Genomic DNA, 18514 nt, shown 5'->3' with positions numbered 1-18514 from the left:
TTTTTCTGCATAGACTGATTTGTTCGGTGCTTGTTATGAGCTTCATGAGTAGTTATTGCCTTATGTTGTCTGTATATTTTGAGAACCATAGGCTTATAAGGGGGAGCTAGCCAGGTAACCACCTCAAGCCTTCAATGGTTCTTGGCCCATGCTGCTCATAAAAATATTTATAAAATAGATATTGACCCGTGCTCAGTATCTATTTTATAAATTTTATTTAAAGTCAAACTAAAATAAAATTGAGCAAACATATCACCAAACCTAAAAAAATAAAACACTATCAGATTAGAATCAAATCATGATAAAATCAAGCATGTTAGTCTCAGTATTAGATTGGGATCAAATAAATACCAAGAATAACCAGTCCTTGTAAATTCTCAGGAGTTGATGAAGGTGGCTGTCTTCTTGGTAATAAGCCCCAGCTAAAGAATTTTATCAAAGTCCATCAGATCTATACTTTGAAAAGAGTTAAATATTGTAATAGTGAAAATAAATTGTCTGAACCTCAATGCCAATGATAAAGCTGCCTTCTTAGACTTAAGTTTTATTGTGGTGGCTAATCTTTCCTTCCCCCCATCCTAACAGAAATATTATAATACAGACTTCAACAGAACGTTCCCGATAAACAGAAGTTTAACAACTCTTATTTACCAGAAATTACATATGACAGTTTAGTCTCCAAGGACTTGTAAACATGGAACATGCTTTAATGCATATCTGTGTGATGGCATTGAGGTCTGTTTAACCTGGGGAACTTCTTTCCCCATGTGGACTTTATGGGTGCACTCTCACAGATGCATACACAGCCATGCTCACGCCTCAAAAATAGAAAGGATGACTCCCAGTGAATAAAAAACAAGCTGACAATAGGAAAAAAAATAATTAAGATAACGGGTTTGTGAGCTCTTTACCTCCCACATTCTTCTAGATTCTTGTAGAACAGGAGCTGGAACTGAAGACGAGGAGCCAGACAGTGATCTCCTGGCTCAGAGCTTATCACTTGTGGGCTTCCTTTGGATGCAGGGAAGGTTAGTCAAAGGCTGGTATAGGCTGTTTGATGATGTTGTGACTTTCTCTCCCCAAGATGTTCAGCCTTGTTGATTCTGGAATATCAATCTTCCCTTAGATGCCTTATTAATTTGATAGTCAAGGTTTCTCAGTCTTACCACTGATGCTTATGGTTTACAAATTTTGCTTGCTTCACCGTGCAACTCTTTCCTCCAAGGTCTTCAGACCAATCAAGTGTGAAGTTTACCATGGAGACATTCAACTGTTTAGTTCAGCTTAAAATAGGTCATCATTTGTTTATCAAGTTGGAAAATCCTACTTAAAGCAGCAATTTTAAAAAATACTGTGGTCCACATCAGAGACAATGCATCTGCAATCACCCCCAAAATGTCAAAAACCTAGACACATAAGATCACATTCTGGAAGCTGATGTGGTCTTAAGACATTAAGTTACAAGTTTACAAAAGTATTCAACATGAAACCCTATGAAAATAATGAATAGGAAAAACCCTAGCACGGCAAAATCAGGTTCTCAGCATTCAGTCATCAGCAAAATAAAATAAATTGAGTCTTAAGACAAATTTCTTTGCTCCAGTTTCTTCTTTGCTAACCCACTTGACCTTGATGATCCCTTGGAATGTATTAACTACTTATGCTAAACAATCTGTTGCACCTTGAATTTAGTTGTTACACTCTGAGTACGTTTTCCAGACCTGAAGAAGAGCTCTGTGAACACTCAAAAGCTTCTCTCTCACCAACAAAAGTTCATCCTATACAAGATATTACCTCACCTACCTTGATTCTCCAATATCCTGGACCAGCACAGCTACAAAAACCACTGTATATGATCTAAAAACAAATTATCTTTTTCTTCTGACAATCAAGGCAATTAAAATAACTTTTCTATTTTGGAACTGGGCTATAGGTCAGACAGCTTATCTTCTGAAAGCTACATGTTGATAAAGAAAAATTTCTTTAAATCTCATCAAGATGAAATCCATCTGAAAGATAAAATTTCAAATATTTTATAAGGTCTGTATACCCTTACAAGGTATTCTCACAGTGGGGTGTACTTAAACTTTGTGTGTTGGATAAGGAATATTCTTAAATCATAGGATGTTACAGATAAAAAAGACATGTCATATTTCCTGCCAAAGCAGGATTATTCCATGTGGAACTCTTGTAACTTATTTTGGTTCACTGTTAAGTGTTCCAAGTGATAGGACTTCCACCACTTTTCTTAGACTCTTCTGAAGTCTACTACATCTCATACTGTGCTCTGTTCCTGGAAAAGTCTCCCTGTTATCATCTGCCAAGCACCCTCTTTTTTTAAAAACCCTCCTTAAATTTTTCATATATGTAATCAATAATCCCCACGCTTTCCCCTTTATTGAACGGTTGTAAAAGATTGAGGAGAGGTAGTGTTTTACACTGTAAAACACATGTAATGTCCTGCAGTGCTGTATTCTGTGGTTCTTAAACTGTCGGTCGGGATCCCATTTTAATGGGGTCGCCAAGGCTGGTGTTGGCCCTGGGCCCAAGCAAGTTTGAAGCCCAAGCCCTGCCGCCCAGGGGTAAGATTACATGCCCCCCATCCAGGGCAGAAGCCTTTGAGCTTCAGCTTTGGCCCCTGCACCCAGGGTGGCGGGGCTTGGGCAGGCTTGGGCTTCGGTCCCCCCTCCTGGGGTCGTGTAGTAATTTTTGTTGTCAGAAGAGGGTCATGGTGCAAGGAAGTTTGAGAACCACTGCTGTATTCCATTAACCTGTTCTTTCTGCTCCTGTTTTTGGATTCATTTGGGTAAGGTAGGTGTGGGTATTTGTGTAAGTAGCATGCACAGGCCCATGGGCATCAGCACCTAAAAGATTTTTCACTGATAAACAGCTAACTGAGGAATAAAGGAAGATAAAGGCATGGGTGAGGCTGGGGAATGTCCCTCACCATGCCTTTTCATTGGTCAAAAGCGCCATGGCAATGGAGACTGTGGAAATTGCTACAGTAGTGTTCTTGGAATGGTGTAAAACCTCAGATTTGTCCCTTAAAGTAGTCAGCATGAAGGGAAACTCTAGTAATCTGTTGGAGGGATCTGACAGAAGGGATGTCACAACAGGAGAGGAAATGTGCAGAAAAATCTGGGCAATCCAACTTTGTCTGTACTGAGTGACTACATAAAATACAGAAAATCTTTCCTTTTTGTTCAGAGGGAAAAAAATCTCATTAGACTGAAGTATTTGTCAGGAGTGGCATCTACTGTATAAAAATCTCTAGTACTAGATTCATCTTCTGAACCTTGATGGTGATTCTTACACCTCTGTCTTCCACCACTAGCCCATCCCAGTGGATTCTGATTCAAAACTATTGTTGTATTTAACTGTATGTAAATTATTTGCATGTTTCTAGTCATGGTTTGATGATAGAGTATTGTCTGATCAAGTACAAAAATCTGATTGGAATTAACATTTTGTCCAGTTCTTACTCCTTTACAAATACTGACTAAGTGCATGCTGCACATATGTTGGTTGTTTTGAGGTCTTCCTTGACTCGTATATGGTAGCCTAAAATGTTTTTCAAGTCTTGATTAGGTACTGGCCTAGGTGGACAGGGCAAAATATATTAAAATAGTGGTTATTGTAATCATGGTTCTCAACACTTTTGTAAGTTTTGCCTCCCTCTGCTAGCAAAACTGTAATGTGAGACAAAGGCCAATCTTAAACTACTTCAGGGTTGCGGTATTTTTGGTACTGTGGACAGAAGTCTAGGAAGAAACAAGGAAGAGCCTAGAGAAGAATGTAGTTTTAACCAATGCATTTAAAACTACTTTGGAAACGACATACTGATGAACTCAAAGTTAACATACATGTTGGAAAGTATAATCCTGTAGAGTTTTATTTTGCTAAAAACATCAGGGAGGTGTTAGAATGCCTGCAACAGAGCTGTTTTTGTTGTTTGGTTTTTTTTAATCAATGGCTGGACAAAAGATCAAGTGGTGATTATCTCCGTTTTCTGTAATTGTTACCTGTTTACTTCTTTGTGCTGTTAAGAGTTTGCATGGCTTGAGCTTTCATTCCCTCTTCTGTTTAGGCTGTTATCAGTAATTGTCTTCATTTTGTATACTTCTAGTGGTTTTTCTATTGCTCTTTCATGGAGCTTTCCAGGTGGATCAGTATGAGTGCTGTGTAGTATCTGTTCCTACTTGAATAGTTATATTCTCCATATGTAGGCTAAAACCTGAATTTGCAGAGTAGGCTATATTATTTGGTCATCCCTATCACTAGATTCTCTGTTTTGATGGTCAAGCTATAATACCAACCAACTGAAATTGAATCTAAGTTTAGGAAGCCTGTTTCTAAAAATTGTTTTGCAAGCAAATCAAGTATTTGGAGGAAGTAACAGTTATTGGGGAAGAGAAAACAATACTTAGCACATAACTAGTGCTGTGTCAAAACCTTCCATAAAGATTAAGACTAGCCTAGGAAAGTGGTATGTATTGAGTGGGGAAGGGGTGAGAGTCTTGAAGAGGATATTTGTGATTTAGATGTAGTTTGGGGTGGGCAGAAGTGACTATTGTAATGGTACTAGTAGCTACCATTCACTATAAGCTGATCTCTCTAAAAATGAGTTCTTCACTCATCCTAAAAATATTGTCAACATAGAATGGCTTATTGATAGATAATAGTGAATAGAACTGTAGAGGAATTTGTCCAGTGGGATTCAGCAAAGCTTGGTGACAGGCTCAGTCCCAACAACTTCATTAAAATTTGGAAGGGGGTAAAAAGCACAACATTAATATTACAGGTGTTACTACAGATACTACTTTTGGAGGTGCTCTCCATACCAGTGAAGATAAACGACACAGAACAAATTAGAGGTGAGAAATGTGGGCATGAAACAACCAAAATGAAATTCAAATTAAAGCAACAAACTAATAGTATAGCAGATAATAGGCTGGAGTACAGATTCACTGGCAAGCTGAAAAGTAGTAATGCTTAGAGACCGCGATGTGATAATAGACAGTAATTTAGAGTAGAATCCCAATTTTATTAACATAGATCATTTGAATGAACAGTTATAAACTATTTTTCTGCTGAATGTGCCTTCGGTCCTTCAGCCAACGTTGAAGCAGCTGTACAGGTTTGAAAAGACAGATTTGGTGGCAAAGAAGAGAGGTAGTTCTCTCAAAGAAAGAAATCAGGCACACTATAAATTTGTTACTGTTCTTTATATACACTATCATTGAATGATTAAGAAGTTAAATTGTTCACTGTATATACTGTAATTATGAGATTTTCAATTTTGATCTTATGAACACATTCATAACTTTGATGCAACTTTTTGATCTTATGGAAACAATCCCCAGTTAGCCCATAAAATGGGGTCCTAGTGGAATTATTTAATGCCGTATAACAGTAAAACTGGCCAGTGTGACTTTAGGTAGTATTGTTACAAGCATGTCATGGGGAAGGGAAGTAGTAGTCCTTTTTTATATGATTAGTGAGACTGCATTTTTACTTTGCTATGACTGTACATCATTTTACAGTGTTCCCCACTGCACCCATCCCAAAATTCCTGTCCTGAAGCACTTAGTCTAAAGGCATAAGCAGGTAAATATAGACATTGTAATAACAAGATGTAATAACTCATAATATTATCATTTTTAGGCACTTCAGTTCCACAATGACTACTCAGAAATTATTTGAGAAGAGGATCAGAAATGATTAGGGTTTGATTTCTGAGGAATACCTAAGAGCTGTGTATTGCAGTAGTGTAGCTGAAGGTTAACAATATCAAGGATGGAGAAATCAAGTAAAGGGATGACATCAGAAAAAAAATCAGAAGCAAAATCAAGAAGATTTTGTTGGTGGTGAGACCTACATTGTTAGTCCATGAAACATTCAAGGGAAATGGTGAAACTCACATTATTTTGGACACCTGAACATAAACTAAACAAAACACTGTAGAATTACCTGCAAGAAATGTCTGCACAGCAGGAGACACGCAAGACACAACCAAGTCTTTTCCAGCTCTTAATTTCTTAGATGATGCATATCCTGTTGTAAGATGATCCAGTTGGACAAAGTATTAGTAAGTAGAATTGAGGGACAAAATATTGAAGTAGAGGTGATGGGGAAGAATGAAAACAACTTCTGCAAAAAAAAATCTATAGATATGTTTAAAATATTGTTTGGCATGGAACAATTTCCTCAACTTTTGAAAAAATGAGAAAGGTGAAGTTATTATTAAAGCAAAGATTTTTGTCATAGGTATTTTTAGTAAAAGTCATGGACAAGACGTGGGCAATAAACAATAAATCATGGAAACTTGAGCCTTGCAGCATGGGGCAGGAGCTGAAGTCTCACCACGCGGGGCTGAAGTTGTGGAGATCATGTAAAATCATGGAATCTGTGACTGACTCATAGCCTTCATTATAATGTTTAACTTTTCCTTTTACCACTCTGTCTTTTTGAAAGTTGGGGAAATTTTAAAAAGTTGAATGGGGAGGGGAGATTTTTAGTCTGTTAAATTCAGTGGCAAAAAAAGCAGAGGGAGCAAAAACAATGATATTAATTTTGAAAGTGTTTTTAAAAATAAACACAATGAAAACTTCAATTTGAAACAAAATGCAAACTTATTTAGTTATGAATAGGGCCATGAAATATCTGTTATGGACCATGAAATAAACCCTTCCCCATGAAATCTAATCTTCCCCTTGCTCCTGCTTCTAGCTGCAAGTCCCCATTGGGCTGGGGAGGGACAGGACTTGTCCTTCTCCTGCATGGCCACTCCCGGTCTCTGGTCTGTGTGTGGGGAAATGGCCCACCTGGGAGTGCCTTCTCCTGCTGTAGGAAGCTCCCTGCCCAGCACCGGAGGTTCCTGCAGCTGGAGGAGACTCATGGAATTGGGTCTGATCTCCCCCTGCTCCTGGAAGCTCCCCAGGCAGGGGACTCCTAGCTGTGAGTCCATGCTGGGCTGGGGAGAGACAGGACTTGTCCTTCCCTTGCATGGCAGCTCGGGGCAGGGGGTGGGGGAGGGAAGGGAGGAGAGCTCAGACCCACTTCCGGCTACCTTTTGGTTTGGGCTCCCATGGTTACAACACTGTGAAATTTGAGATGTAAACATCTGACAATGTGAAATTGACCAATTAAAAAACCCTCTGGCTGTTAAATTGATCAAAATGGACTGTGAATTTGGTAGGGCCCTAGTTATGAAATTTCCCATTGAGAAATCAATGTTGTTAATTACTTACCAGTTCAGAGGTTCACCTGGATTTGTTCTGCCTCAGTCAGATAGAAGACCCTTCATTTAAAGTCACGAGGTTCTTTTGTCTTTTGGGTCATGTTCTATGTGGGTAGTATGTTTTACCCTCAGGGGAGAAGCTCCATCTTCTCCTTGTCTTTAATACAAAACAAAATCATCTATCTAGCACACCATCATTTCCTATTAAATGAGCTGATAGTCTGTTTCTTGGCTGCAAGAGTAGATGGTCCAGCTGCCCCAAATGTGCATTCCTCCGCAGCTCAACACTTCCACCCTCCCAAGTATTACCCAGCCTTCCCAAACAGGTAAGTGGCTTTGGGAGAAAGAGAAGATAGCAACATCTATATAACAGATGACATTTTGTATAAATGATCCAGCAAGTTCTATGTCTAGTTCCAGTGCATCCTGTATAATTTCACGTATATGACTACTACGATCTAAGGATTCTGGTATCCACATTTTGTATACTCAGTGAATTTTGGGTAGCTTTCTGCCAGTTTATCAAGGTGCATATACTTTTTTTTTTTTTTACTGTTATTTTCCTCAATAAAGATAATAGCTGATTGTTTAAGACTTCAGTGTAGTATGTAATTCTCTTTACATTAACTAGGTCAGTGACTCTCAACCTTTCCAGACTAGTGTACCCCTTTCAGGCGTGTGACTTGTCTTACATACCTCAAGTTTCACTTCACTTAAAAACTACTTGTTTACAGAATCAGACATAAAAATGTGTGTGTCATCACCCTATTTTTGAAAAATTGCTTGCTTTCTCATTTTTATCATATAATTTATAAAATAAGTCAATTGGAATATAAATATGGTACTTACATTTCAGGGTATAGTGTATATAGAGCAGGATAAACAAGTCATTTTATGAAATTTTAGTTTGTACTAACTTCGCTAGTGCTTTTTATGTAGACTTTTGTACAACTAGGCAAATATCTAGATGAGTTGATGTGCCCCCTGGAAGATCTCTGCGTGCCCCCCAGAGGTACATGTACCCCTAGTTGAGAACCACTGAACTAGGTCATCTTTTGTTATGCAGATGTGAATGATGTTTTACATTTGAAAATCATAGTGCTTCCTGTTATTTATTATATTCTTTTTTAAGTTCAGGAGGCCAAAGTACTAGCTGACTATTATCAGTGGATGGTACGTTCAAGTTATTCACCTTTTCATTTTTAGCACCAAAACCAACTGTAAATCTGTCTAAATATAGCCTACTAACTCATTTCAGTTTTTGTATCTACTTTGTTTTTATATTGGCTGTCACATATGATGTGGTCCCAATGTTTAATAAGAAACTTGCCCATGCACTTTCCCCCTTTTTCTGCCATAAAACTTAGCTAGGGATTTTCCTAAAATACTTAATTAACTTTAGAAAAAACAAATTAATATGCACATATACATATCCAAATCATTGTAATTTATTTATGTAGGTTTTTTGGAGACTCAGTAATAAACACATGAAAAATGATATTTGTATGTTTGTTAATATCACTTTTCTCAGAAAGCCCCAGGACAAATTAAGCCCTGGATGTGGGGTCAGGAGACGATGAGGGGATGGATGTGGGATGATGGAGGAGCATGGAGGAGGTAGCGGGGCTTGGGGTGATCGGCAGGGGGGTGAGCCCTGACATTGTGCGTCCGGGAGCCAGAGCATGTGGCTAGAGCTGGGGGCTGGCGTCTGCCACCGCACAGCTGGAGTTGGAGGGCTGGGCCGGTGCCCGCCACTGCATGGCTGGAGCTGGGGGCCTGCACCCAGGGCTAGAGCTCACTGCTGCGTGGCCAGGGTCCGGAGCTAGGGGACAGAGTCCAGGGCCGCATTGCCAGAGTGGGGGGTCAGTGCCTGCTGCCACGTGTCTGGAGCTGGCATTTGCTGCTGCGTCTCAAAGGTCGGCACCTGGGGTCAGCTCCTGCCACCAGGGGTTGGCACCCGCTGCCACAGGGCTGGGGCAGTATGGCTGGAGCCAAGGGTCAGCACCTGCCACTGCGTGGCCAGGGGTCAGCACCTTGGAGCCTGGGACTGGAGCTGGGGACCAGTGCCTGCTGCTGCATGGCCAAAGCTGGGGGCCGGCGTCCAAAGCCCCACAGCTGGAGGCTGGGGCCACATGGTTGGACACAGGAACCGGAGTCAGGGGTCGGTGCCCAAAGCCCCAAGGCCAATATCTTGAAGTCCAGCCGCTGGAGCTCGCCGCCCAACCACCCTAGGGCTGAAGCCTGAGCCCTGTCATGCCCCCACTGACTCCAGTGGATTGAGAACTCACCTTGCTCCTGCAGCGTTGTGCCTCACCTGTCTCCAGAGGCTATGCAGGGAGGCACAGCCAGGAGCAACAGGGAGGAAGGGAGAGGGGCCAATGCTTTGCTCCACTCCCTTCATCACCACTCAGGAGACTGTTGTGGCTGCACAAAAAGCCACTGGTGGCCACATTTGAGAAACACTAGAATCTGTGTCCTTAGAGAAGGGTTGAAGGATTGTAAGAGTCTTTTCTTTTTTTTTCCTCCCCCCCCCAATTTAAACAAAAGCGTTCCCTTAACTAAAGAGAATATCTTGGCAATCAAACTTATATTACAATAAGTTTGATTTGCAAATGTGGGGTGGAGGGTGAGAGAGAGAGAGAGAGACAATGAGACAGTCTATTGCTACTATACCACAACATTAAACTTTTCTTGTTTGAAAAGAGGAAGGGGTTGGTTTTGAAAATCTTGTAGGCAGGTGTGATATTTTCCTCATTCCATATTTTTTAAGGTACTGGACATCTAGTGCAATTTTGGGCATTGAAAAGACAAAATTGGTCCTCTAGAATTTTTTGAGCCTCAATAGACAAACATCTCTGACAGAGAAGAAACACTGTAATGAGAGCTCACCCTTCTCTCCAAATAGAGTCATAGAAGTTACTGTAATTCTTCCTTCATTTTGGTTAGTGGAACTTTAACAAAGAGTCCCTGAGAGCCTTCTCAAGCACATTGTTCCTCCTGCTAATTCTGTCCCAGATACTGTTTTCTGGTAGTACTCTGCAGCTCTGACATGGAGTGCAGTAGAAAAACTCTCACATGCATAGTTGTATGAGTGCTGGATATCTTACTGTATATATACATCCTTTCTGTGCAGTGTTGTTACTTTTGTATTTTTAGCATAAATCTAAATGTGATACTTAAATACCACTTCCTTTCTCTCCTAGAATAGTTACTTAATTTTACTTTCACTTGACTGAACTGCTGATATGTCCTTTGACCTCTTCTTTCTCTAAAAATAGTAATAGTTTTATTATTTGATGAAAAACGCTTGAACATATTTTCCTGGCTGTTTTTAATTTACTTTAATATTGTGTCCTTTACTTTGTGTAAGAGACAGAATGGTAGAAGATTAGAGTCTTAGTATTATAAGAAGTTGTACTATAGGTCCCAACTTGAGACATCATGCATGTACAGTGAATAGGACAAAAAACTGGGGGGAGAGGTGTACTGGTAGGGGAACAAGTATATAAAAATATGACCTGGGTTTTTTTCTAAGCATGGTTTATCTATTAATTGGCTTTTGTTTTTGTGATTCTTTTCTTCAGTATTAGTTGTTCGTGGATTTTACCAGATGTCATTTTTTTGAGCATAAGCAAAAGTTCATTTGTAGTCACTAGGCAGCAGTTGATGAGAACATTTTTCTTTATTTTAAGTGGGTTTTAGGAGGGTTTATGAAGTTCCAAGTTAGAGTTTGTATAACAGACCATTTAACAACTATGTATCTGACACTGAAAAAATATTGCAACCCTGACTCAACTAACTTAATTAGTTCCATTATTTCTCATTTGACTGGGATTCTTGAATACAACATTTGAGGATCTCAAGAGTATTTGATTTCCTCTTGGGAATTTTCACTTGCACTAGTTTTATTTCTTCTTGGGTGGCTTTTAAGAAATGGTTTGTCATTGGGCTTTCAAAAGTTATGGATTCTGTTACTTCCTATTTTTTATATATATGTTATATTCAAGAATCCCAGTCAAATGAAAAATAATGGAACAGAGCAGAGCAGAGACCCCTGGCCAGGACTGTGAGGAGGAGGAGAAGCCCCCAGTAACAGGGGTGGCAACCCTGCTGCTGAATGGCTCCTGCCCTCTCGATTATCTGAGCTGCCCGATTATTTGAATAAAATCGGTCTCCCCCATGCTATTCAGATAATTGGGAACATACTTTACTTCCTAAGTCGGCTACAACTGTTTTGTATCAGAAGATGCATAATCTTCAGTTGCAGACATTGTTTTGGAATAAATATAACACATTTTTTATTAATACTGTTGGAGAAAACTAATCTGTTTTTTATATCTGTTGAAACATATGACCACCTTAGTCAGCTGTCTTTGAGGACATTTCCGGAAAAAAATGCAACAGCAAGTGGTAGAAAAAACCCCCTGCAGCTGCTTGGTATATGAATAAATGTATCAGTTTGAGACACCCAAGAGCACTTAATATACAAATGCAGCGTAGTGAACAGACTTAGGCATCTGTTGACCTTTATATGTTACCATTAAGTTCTATGTATTATAGCTTCACAGAGATACACACTGGTAATGTAACATGGTGTAAACTATGGGGCAAGATTTAAGATATCGGCTCAATAGAACAGGATACCCAGTAGTAGAGATGTCAATAGTTGTAATGACCCTTTGACTTGTTCCTGTTTCTTTCCCAGCCAAGTCAGTCATACCCTGACCAGTGATAAGTGTGGATGGCAGACACCCTACGTTTAAGAAGTTGTACCAAATAGACCTCTGTTCTCTTACAACTTGTCTAAACACAGAAGTCACACTGGTTTAACTAAAGATGTAATGTTGCTTCAGTTTAGTTAAACCAGTGGATCTTTGTGTACATTTAGACCGGTTTAGCTAAATCAATCTAACATTACATCTTTGGTTATATCAGTACAACTCTCTGTGTGGACCAGACCTCACTTTGCAGACAGCAAGTCCCTCATTCCCTTTCTTCAAATTATCTGAAGCTTGACCTGGTCCTGAGTACTTTGACTTACTGCATAAAAGTTTTAGATACAGTATGCTGGTGTTTGAAAGTCAAGTAATCATTCCATGAAGCAGTGATGAAAGTGATGGAAAGAGTAGGCCTGGCTAGAGAATCTACTTTTACTAATCATTTATAGAGTTCTTTCTAAATTTGAAGTACCATGCAAGCATTAACTAATCAGTCTGCACAACATCCATGTGAGGTATTAACCACAGTTTTGCAGTTGGAGACAGCAAGACAAGCTGAAGTAACTTGCGCAAGACCACCCAATCAATCAGTAGCAAACCTGAGATTAGAGTTTGAAAGTTTACAACTCTAGACTATGTTTCCTGAGATAAGGCTCACATTGCTATATATTTAAATATTAATATCCTGTCTCAAAAAGGGATTTATAAGTGAACTTAGAAAATGTGCTAAAAGCATTTTTCAGCACACAGTTGCCAAAGAAACTCAACTGTTGGATTACAGAAAACAGTTCAGGTCTGATTAGATTAAGTTTGCTTAGTAGCAGTCAGTTTGCTATGATTAACATTTTGGATTTGTTCTTTCTAAAGACCTCTCCTCCTATATGGATCAACCTGCTAGTGATGGTGAAGCTGGGAAAAGGCTACTCTAACCACAGCCAGGATGAATCGGCTGCCAGATGATGCAGAAAATGCTCAGAGCAGCAGTCGGGGCTCCTGTCCTTCCTTGCAGGATGTCCATTCTATCAACCCAGCGCAGCTGATGGCAAGGATTGAATCATATGAAGGAAGAGAGAAGAAAGGCATATCAGATGTCAGAAGGACTTTCTGTTTGTTTGTTACTTTTGACCTTTTATTCGTAACCTTGCTGTGGATAATAGAGCTAAATGTGAGTCTTGTTTTTCAAACTTTTTTTAGATTTGTTGTTTTCCATCAGGGGTTGGTGGGCTCAGAAATGGCTAATTGCCACCATTCCCTCCAACTCAAAGTGTGTACTGTCACCCGGGTTTGACATGTTACATTATAACAAATGTCTTGCCATCTAACATCAGTGAAAACAGATACTCATTTAGCTCAGCAGTGGCAACTCTGTTTTTAATTGCTGGGGTTTACACTTCATTATTATCCATTTGTATTGTTAGATCTTTTCTGACAACACTTCAATCTTAATCGTAATTATTAACTATGTCAAACTAGAACAAGGAAAGTGCAGTGTACTTAACAAAGAATCAAAAAGATTCAAGCTTTCATGAATTTGGATATTAAGTGTGAATTTCAGTCTAACAAGGGTTTAGGCTTGTTACCGCGTGACACATTGAAAACAATATTTTCCTGCATTGCTCATCACTTGTGAGAGATATTCCCCTCAGGGGTGCTCTCGGCCAAAGTTTGTTTTGGTTTTTCAAATAAAATATTTGCCTTGTGCCAAGTTTACTCTATGATTGATTTTTAAAATATATTAGTTTTGCTGTTGCTGAGGTCTTCTCCCTTAACTACTTTGATTAATAATCTGGAATGTATCCCCAGAAATATCAAAGTGGCTGTTTGTTGTGGGTAAGCACTGAGATTACTCAATTCAAACAGCTGTTCCTAGGTCCTGGATTTGAAATCATACCAAAAGGTATGTAATAATGTAAAGTCCCATATTTTTAGTATTTACAAGTGAAACATTTTATTGTGAAATTTGGATATGAGGTGTCTCTATCTAGACCTTTAACCACATTTTTGAGGAGTTTGACCCAAGAGCAAGCTGAAACAAAAGATTTAATTTCTTAGAGATATACAATTTTGATTTTAAAATATGTCAATAAGAAAACAACTCACATGAAAAGATAGATCTAGATGAGTGGCTCTTTGTGGGAAAGAGGATATACAATCTTCAATTTGTATAGCTTATGAATCTTTTTTTTAATAAATTACTGTATAGATTTACCCAGTTAAGATCATCATATTTTTGCAACTAAGGAGGTGCTCTGCTGGACGTGTTTTAGGGAAAGGAGAACATACTTGCACATGTGGTGGTTGTGTCCCAAATTAGATGGTTTTGGGAGGAAATTATTAAAGAGATTAATCTTATGACAAAATGCTGGCTTTCTAGAGATCCCCTGTCCTGTTTACTTAATGCTCCAGTAAAGGATCTACATTTTAAATAGAATGTCAAATTATTTTTTTTAATTGTTGGCAGCTAATCTTTGTACTGCACATAACTGGAAACATGTGAGCCCTCCTCCTATGGAATTGTGGTATAGTAAAATGTGGACTATCCTTGTAATGGATAAGCCTGCGCACCAAGTGCATATGCAAGAGAAGCACCAAAAGGAGGATAGATATTTAGAAATTTTGTAGCCCTTTCTAGTGTATTCAGTGGAGGAGGGCTCCCTAGCCAGCAAGACCCGAATCTTTAGCCAGGTTCTTTGAATATTAACCTGATCCTGAATAAGTGATGTATGATATAGTATGGTAATGTTTTGTTGTAATTCTTCCTCTAGTAAAAATGTAAAGAACCCATGAACACTCCAACATCACAAGATAAAAAGAACATGATTTTTTTAAAAAGTTTTAAAATATCATGATTTTTAAACTAGTCTCATGACTCGGGGGTGTGTGTGTGTCCAACTCTTGGATTTTTAAACACTGGGTGTTGGTGCAATTGATACAGAATCTGCTGTGTTCTGGCTTCCTCACTGGTGAACAACTAGTGTGGTTTGGAGAAGACACCAGTCTTTTCATAAACCAGAAAATGTTTCTCTGCCACTTTTGGACTCGAACTGGTTAGCATCACAAGTTGTTGAACACTTGGTAGTTTAATATAAATCTCAGAGCGGATTGCTTTGTAGGAGTGCTAGGAGGGAGGAGGAAGAGGAAGTGTTTTTTTTGTTTTTTGCTTACTTCTGTATGACACACTAAAATTGTTTTTCTCCTGACCTTATTAACATGTTCGTTTCCTGAGGCTGAAGTGCTTACACATCAGGATATTTTTAAACTTTCGGTGCTGTGGTTATGTCAAGTGATTAAAATGGCATATTTGTTATCTCTTGTTTTTCTTACTGTTTTTTTTTCTTTTACACAGTTCTGTTTTCCAAAGGCTTTTGTTCAGGCTGGGTAGCATTCCCCAAGTTTTTTTATGTTATAAACATGGCATCTTTATTAATTATCATAAAGGCAAATAGATGCAAGAGGACAGCGTGCAGAAGGAAGGATTTTTGGCAAGTTGTCTCTGAGAATTGGAAGAGTATTTTGGAGCTCAAATTGAGAGGAGATGGAAGTGTTTAGGGTTGCATTGGCCCCTGTGAGGGATAGAGGGGGGATGGGTGTCAATGACGTAGTATTGGGAAGCATCCAATCTCCCTCGGTTCCATGCCCTTTAGCCTCCTTTGTCTGTAATATCTGTGCACTCTCCCTACTTTAGTTTTGGTCCTGTGGCTATGTGAGGAGTGTAACAATGCACTCTTCCTGTCAGTCAAGCACCACCTCTGTGATTTCAGGTTGTGCTACTTTAGAAATTAAGCAGTTAACATAATTGTCTTTTGTGTGGACTTTTCTTTGGCTTTGCAACAACCTACTGTTGCACTTGAATGGTTCAGGTGAGAATTGAAGCATCCTGTTCCAGCTGTCAAACATCTAAAGTCTCATGTGTCTGGATTGGCAGGCATGTTGTCCTTCCCGGCAAAAAGAGCCTTGTTCTCCAAACCCACAAGGAGGTCAGACCAGATGATCATACTGGGCCGTTTTGGCCTTAAAACATATAACTCTCTGGAACACAGACTTTAGGTTTTCCAAATCTTGGATTTAGAACCCACTCTGAATTGTTCATGTTTATCCATACCAATTTTTTTACACTGTGAACAGTGTAATAATGGTAGCCATGTAACTTGCTCATCTCCGATACATGAGTTAGCTGTTACTGTGCAAGTCTCATTAAATTCAGTATTTGTATTCTATAAGTAATAGTGATCTATTTTCACGAGGTTGTATTGTATTGAATTTGGGTTCTTAATCTTTTTCATCCCCAACTTTCAAAAAAAGGTGTTTGTTTTGTTGCAAATCTAAAAAGAGGTGCTGTCAACAGAAAAGCTAAATACTAAGTAAGTATACTAAAATATTGATACCATATTTTAAACTGAAAAACCAAGCCATTTAATAACACTAGAGTGTTTAGTCTTTCAACACCCCTGTTAGGTAAGAAGATAGGGAAACAGGTAGAGCTCAAGTGACTTGCCCAAGAAGTTAATATTAATACTTGATCTCATTTTAACAGATAAACTCCTAAGATTTAAAAAAAAATGAGGTAAATTTTTAGAAATGAATTGACTTTTAATGGGGCCAGAAATGGAGATGGCTTAGAGCTGCTTTCTGTAGCTCCATCATGATCATCATAAAATGGGGGAAGTTGGGGAGCTGACCCCTGCTTTTGAGAAACTTGCAAGTCGCTATCTGCTGAAACAGTCATTTAGAACTGGTGTTCGTGAACACAGATAGTGAGTGCTTCCCTGTGTGGAGTAAGGAAGTAGTGCAAATTGATGAGGATTTGCTGTCACTGCACTGCTGTGAGGGAGCACTGTTGTGTTCTGGTAGTAGACAACAGATAACACTCCACTAAAAAAGAAAGAGGAAGACAATTTTTTTTTCAAGTTACTCTGTCCTGATGCTCTTTGTGAGAGAATTTAAAATAATGTTTTTTTACATGAGAAAGTTCTTTGGACTAGCCAACTTATGATTGGCAGGGGAATGTTGAATGAGGTGATGATAAAAGGAGCCTTAAGAAAGGGAAGGAAAAAAGGGACAGTGAAATAGCAGCAGGCCATTAAAGAGTAGTAGAGAAAATAATCTGAACACAAGGTCTTTAACAAAAAAAGGGATACATCTCGAGAGCAGGAAGATGGAAAGAGAACTTGTTGTCCCAACACAGATATAGGAGGTAATTTTTTATTGGTTTCTTGTTTTACGTTGATAGATTTAAATAACTTATTCAGCTTATTAGACATGCAAGGAATTTTGGTTTCTTGATCACAAAATGTGGCAAAATACTTAGGCCTGACTAAGTCTTCCACTAACAGTTTCTTCACTGTTATCTCAGGGTGAGAATCGGGAAGGCAGCCTCAGTAGGTCATAGAGTAATTAAAAATAGTGATAATCTTAGATCCATTAGACTTTTTGAAAATACTAAATGCATTTTGATGGAAAAAAGTACATTTGTAACAATGCCACTCCTCTAATGATGTTTCTAGAATAGTAACTTTTCTGGCCTATATGTTTCTTGTCTTGGAGTCAGGCAGAGAAATGCTTTGAAACAGTTACTTGTACAGTTACAAATGGCAAGTGTTTTGACTTCAGTAATTTCCCAGTTTCTGAAGCTGTAAATGCTAAGACTAATTTGTTCTTTTATAGGTAAATGGGGGCATTGAGACTACCTTAGAAAAGGAAGTCCTGCAGTATGACTACCATTCTTCATATTTTGATATATTTGTAAGTATTTTGTTTTAGAATTTCTTTAAAACATGCTTAATGCAAGAATTGGGATTGTTTTTTTTATCCAGAGAGGCCTTATCTTTTATTATCCCATAGTCTGAGTCCTGTGCCAGGGTTAGATTTTCTTGTAACTTAAAAGAGAGGGAAAATGTACTCTAAATCACATCTCTCTTTAAATTAGGATATATAATCTTATGTTTGGGCAATATTCCAGAAATAGATCCAGCAGTAGTGAGGGAAGAATTGATCCCAGGACAATAGCTGACATCTGTATATGTCAGGTTTGTTGCAGATTTCTGTATTTCAACCAAAGTAAATTATTATTTTAAATTTTTATTAAAATCTATGTTTAGATTCTATTTTAAATATGGATGACTATAGACATAATGACCCAGCTGCTTCCCTCTACACACAGGCACTAGGAACAAGGAGGAGGGGGGGAGCAGCACCGCCATTGCTCATTCACTCTCCATATGGGTGGACAGAAGCCCTCCACTCTCTCTTTTTTTTGAGACTGCAGCTTTGTGGCAGTGTGAAAGTCAGGAAGCAGTATTCTCCACAGCATGAACCATGCAGATATTCACATGCAAATAAATGCTTTTTTTGTCTTTCAATCAGCAGGATTTGTAGGCTGTGCCCCCTTTCTTTTTCATAACCCTCATTCCTCTTAGGTAATATTAGGCCTTGTCTATCCTAGAGAGAACAACTGTTGACATTGCATTTGTTATATACCAGTTGTTCCACCACTGATGGGTGCATCGAGACTACTTATCTGGAATTAGTGTAAAATGTTGCTCGCATTTCCATACTG

General features: G+C 38.8%; 1 protein-coding gene across 3 annotated transcripts in view; it reads left to right on the top strand.

Moving 5' to 3' along the window:
• The window catches only part of STARD3NL (STARD3 N-terminal like), a 42715-nt gene that overhangs the window by 4624 nt on the left and 19577 nt on the right, over positions 1–18514 (top strand). For 2 of the 3 annotated variants that reach the window (XM_084621551.1, XM_084621552.1), the window contains exons 2-3: positions 12826–13123; positions 17623–17700. In XM_084621551.1, the coding sequence (XP_084477677.1) occupies positions 12899–13123; positions 17623–17700 (303 nt within the window). In that variant the 5' untranslated portion in view covers positions 12826–12898. Of the gene's footprint in view, positions 1–5674; positions 6089–12825; positions 13124–17622; positions 17701–18514 lie in introns of those variants that run through there. The other variant, XM_084621553.1, reaches the window with a different exon arrangement.

Source organism: Lepidochelys olivacea (assembly GCF_965140295.1).
Source record: "Lepidochelys olivacea isolate rLepOli2 genome assembly, chromosome: 2".
Lineage (NCBI taxonomy): Eukaryota > Metazoa > Chordata > Testudines > Cheloniidae > Lepidochelys > Lepidochelys olivacea.
This window is presented reverse-complemented; position numbering and strand designations above follow the sequence as displayed.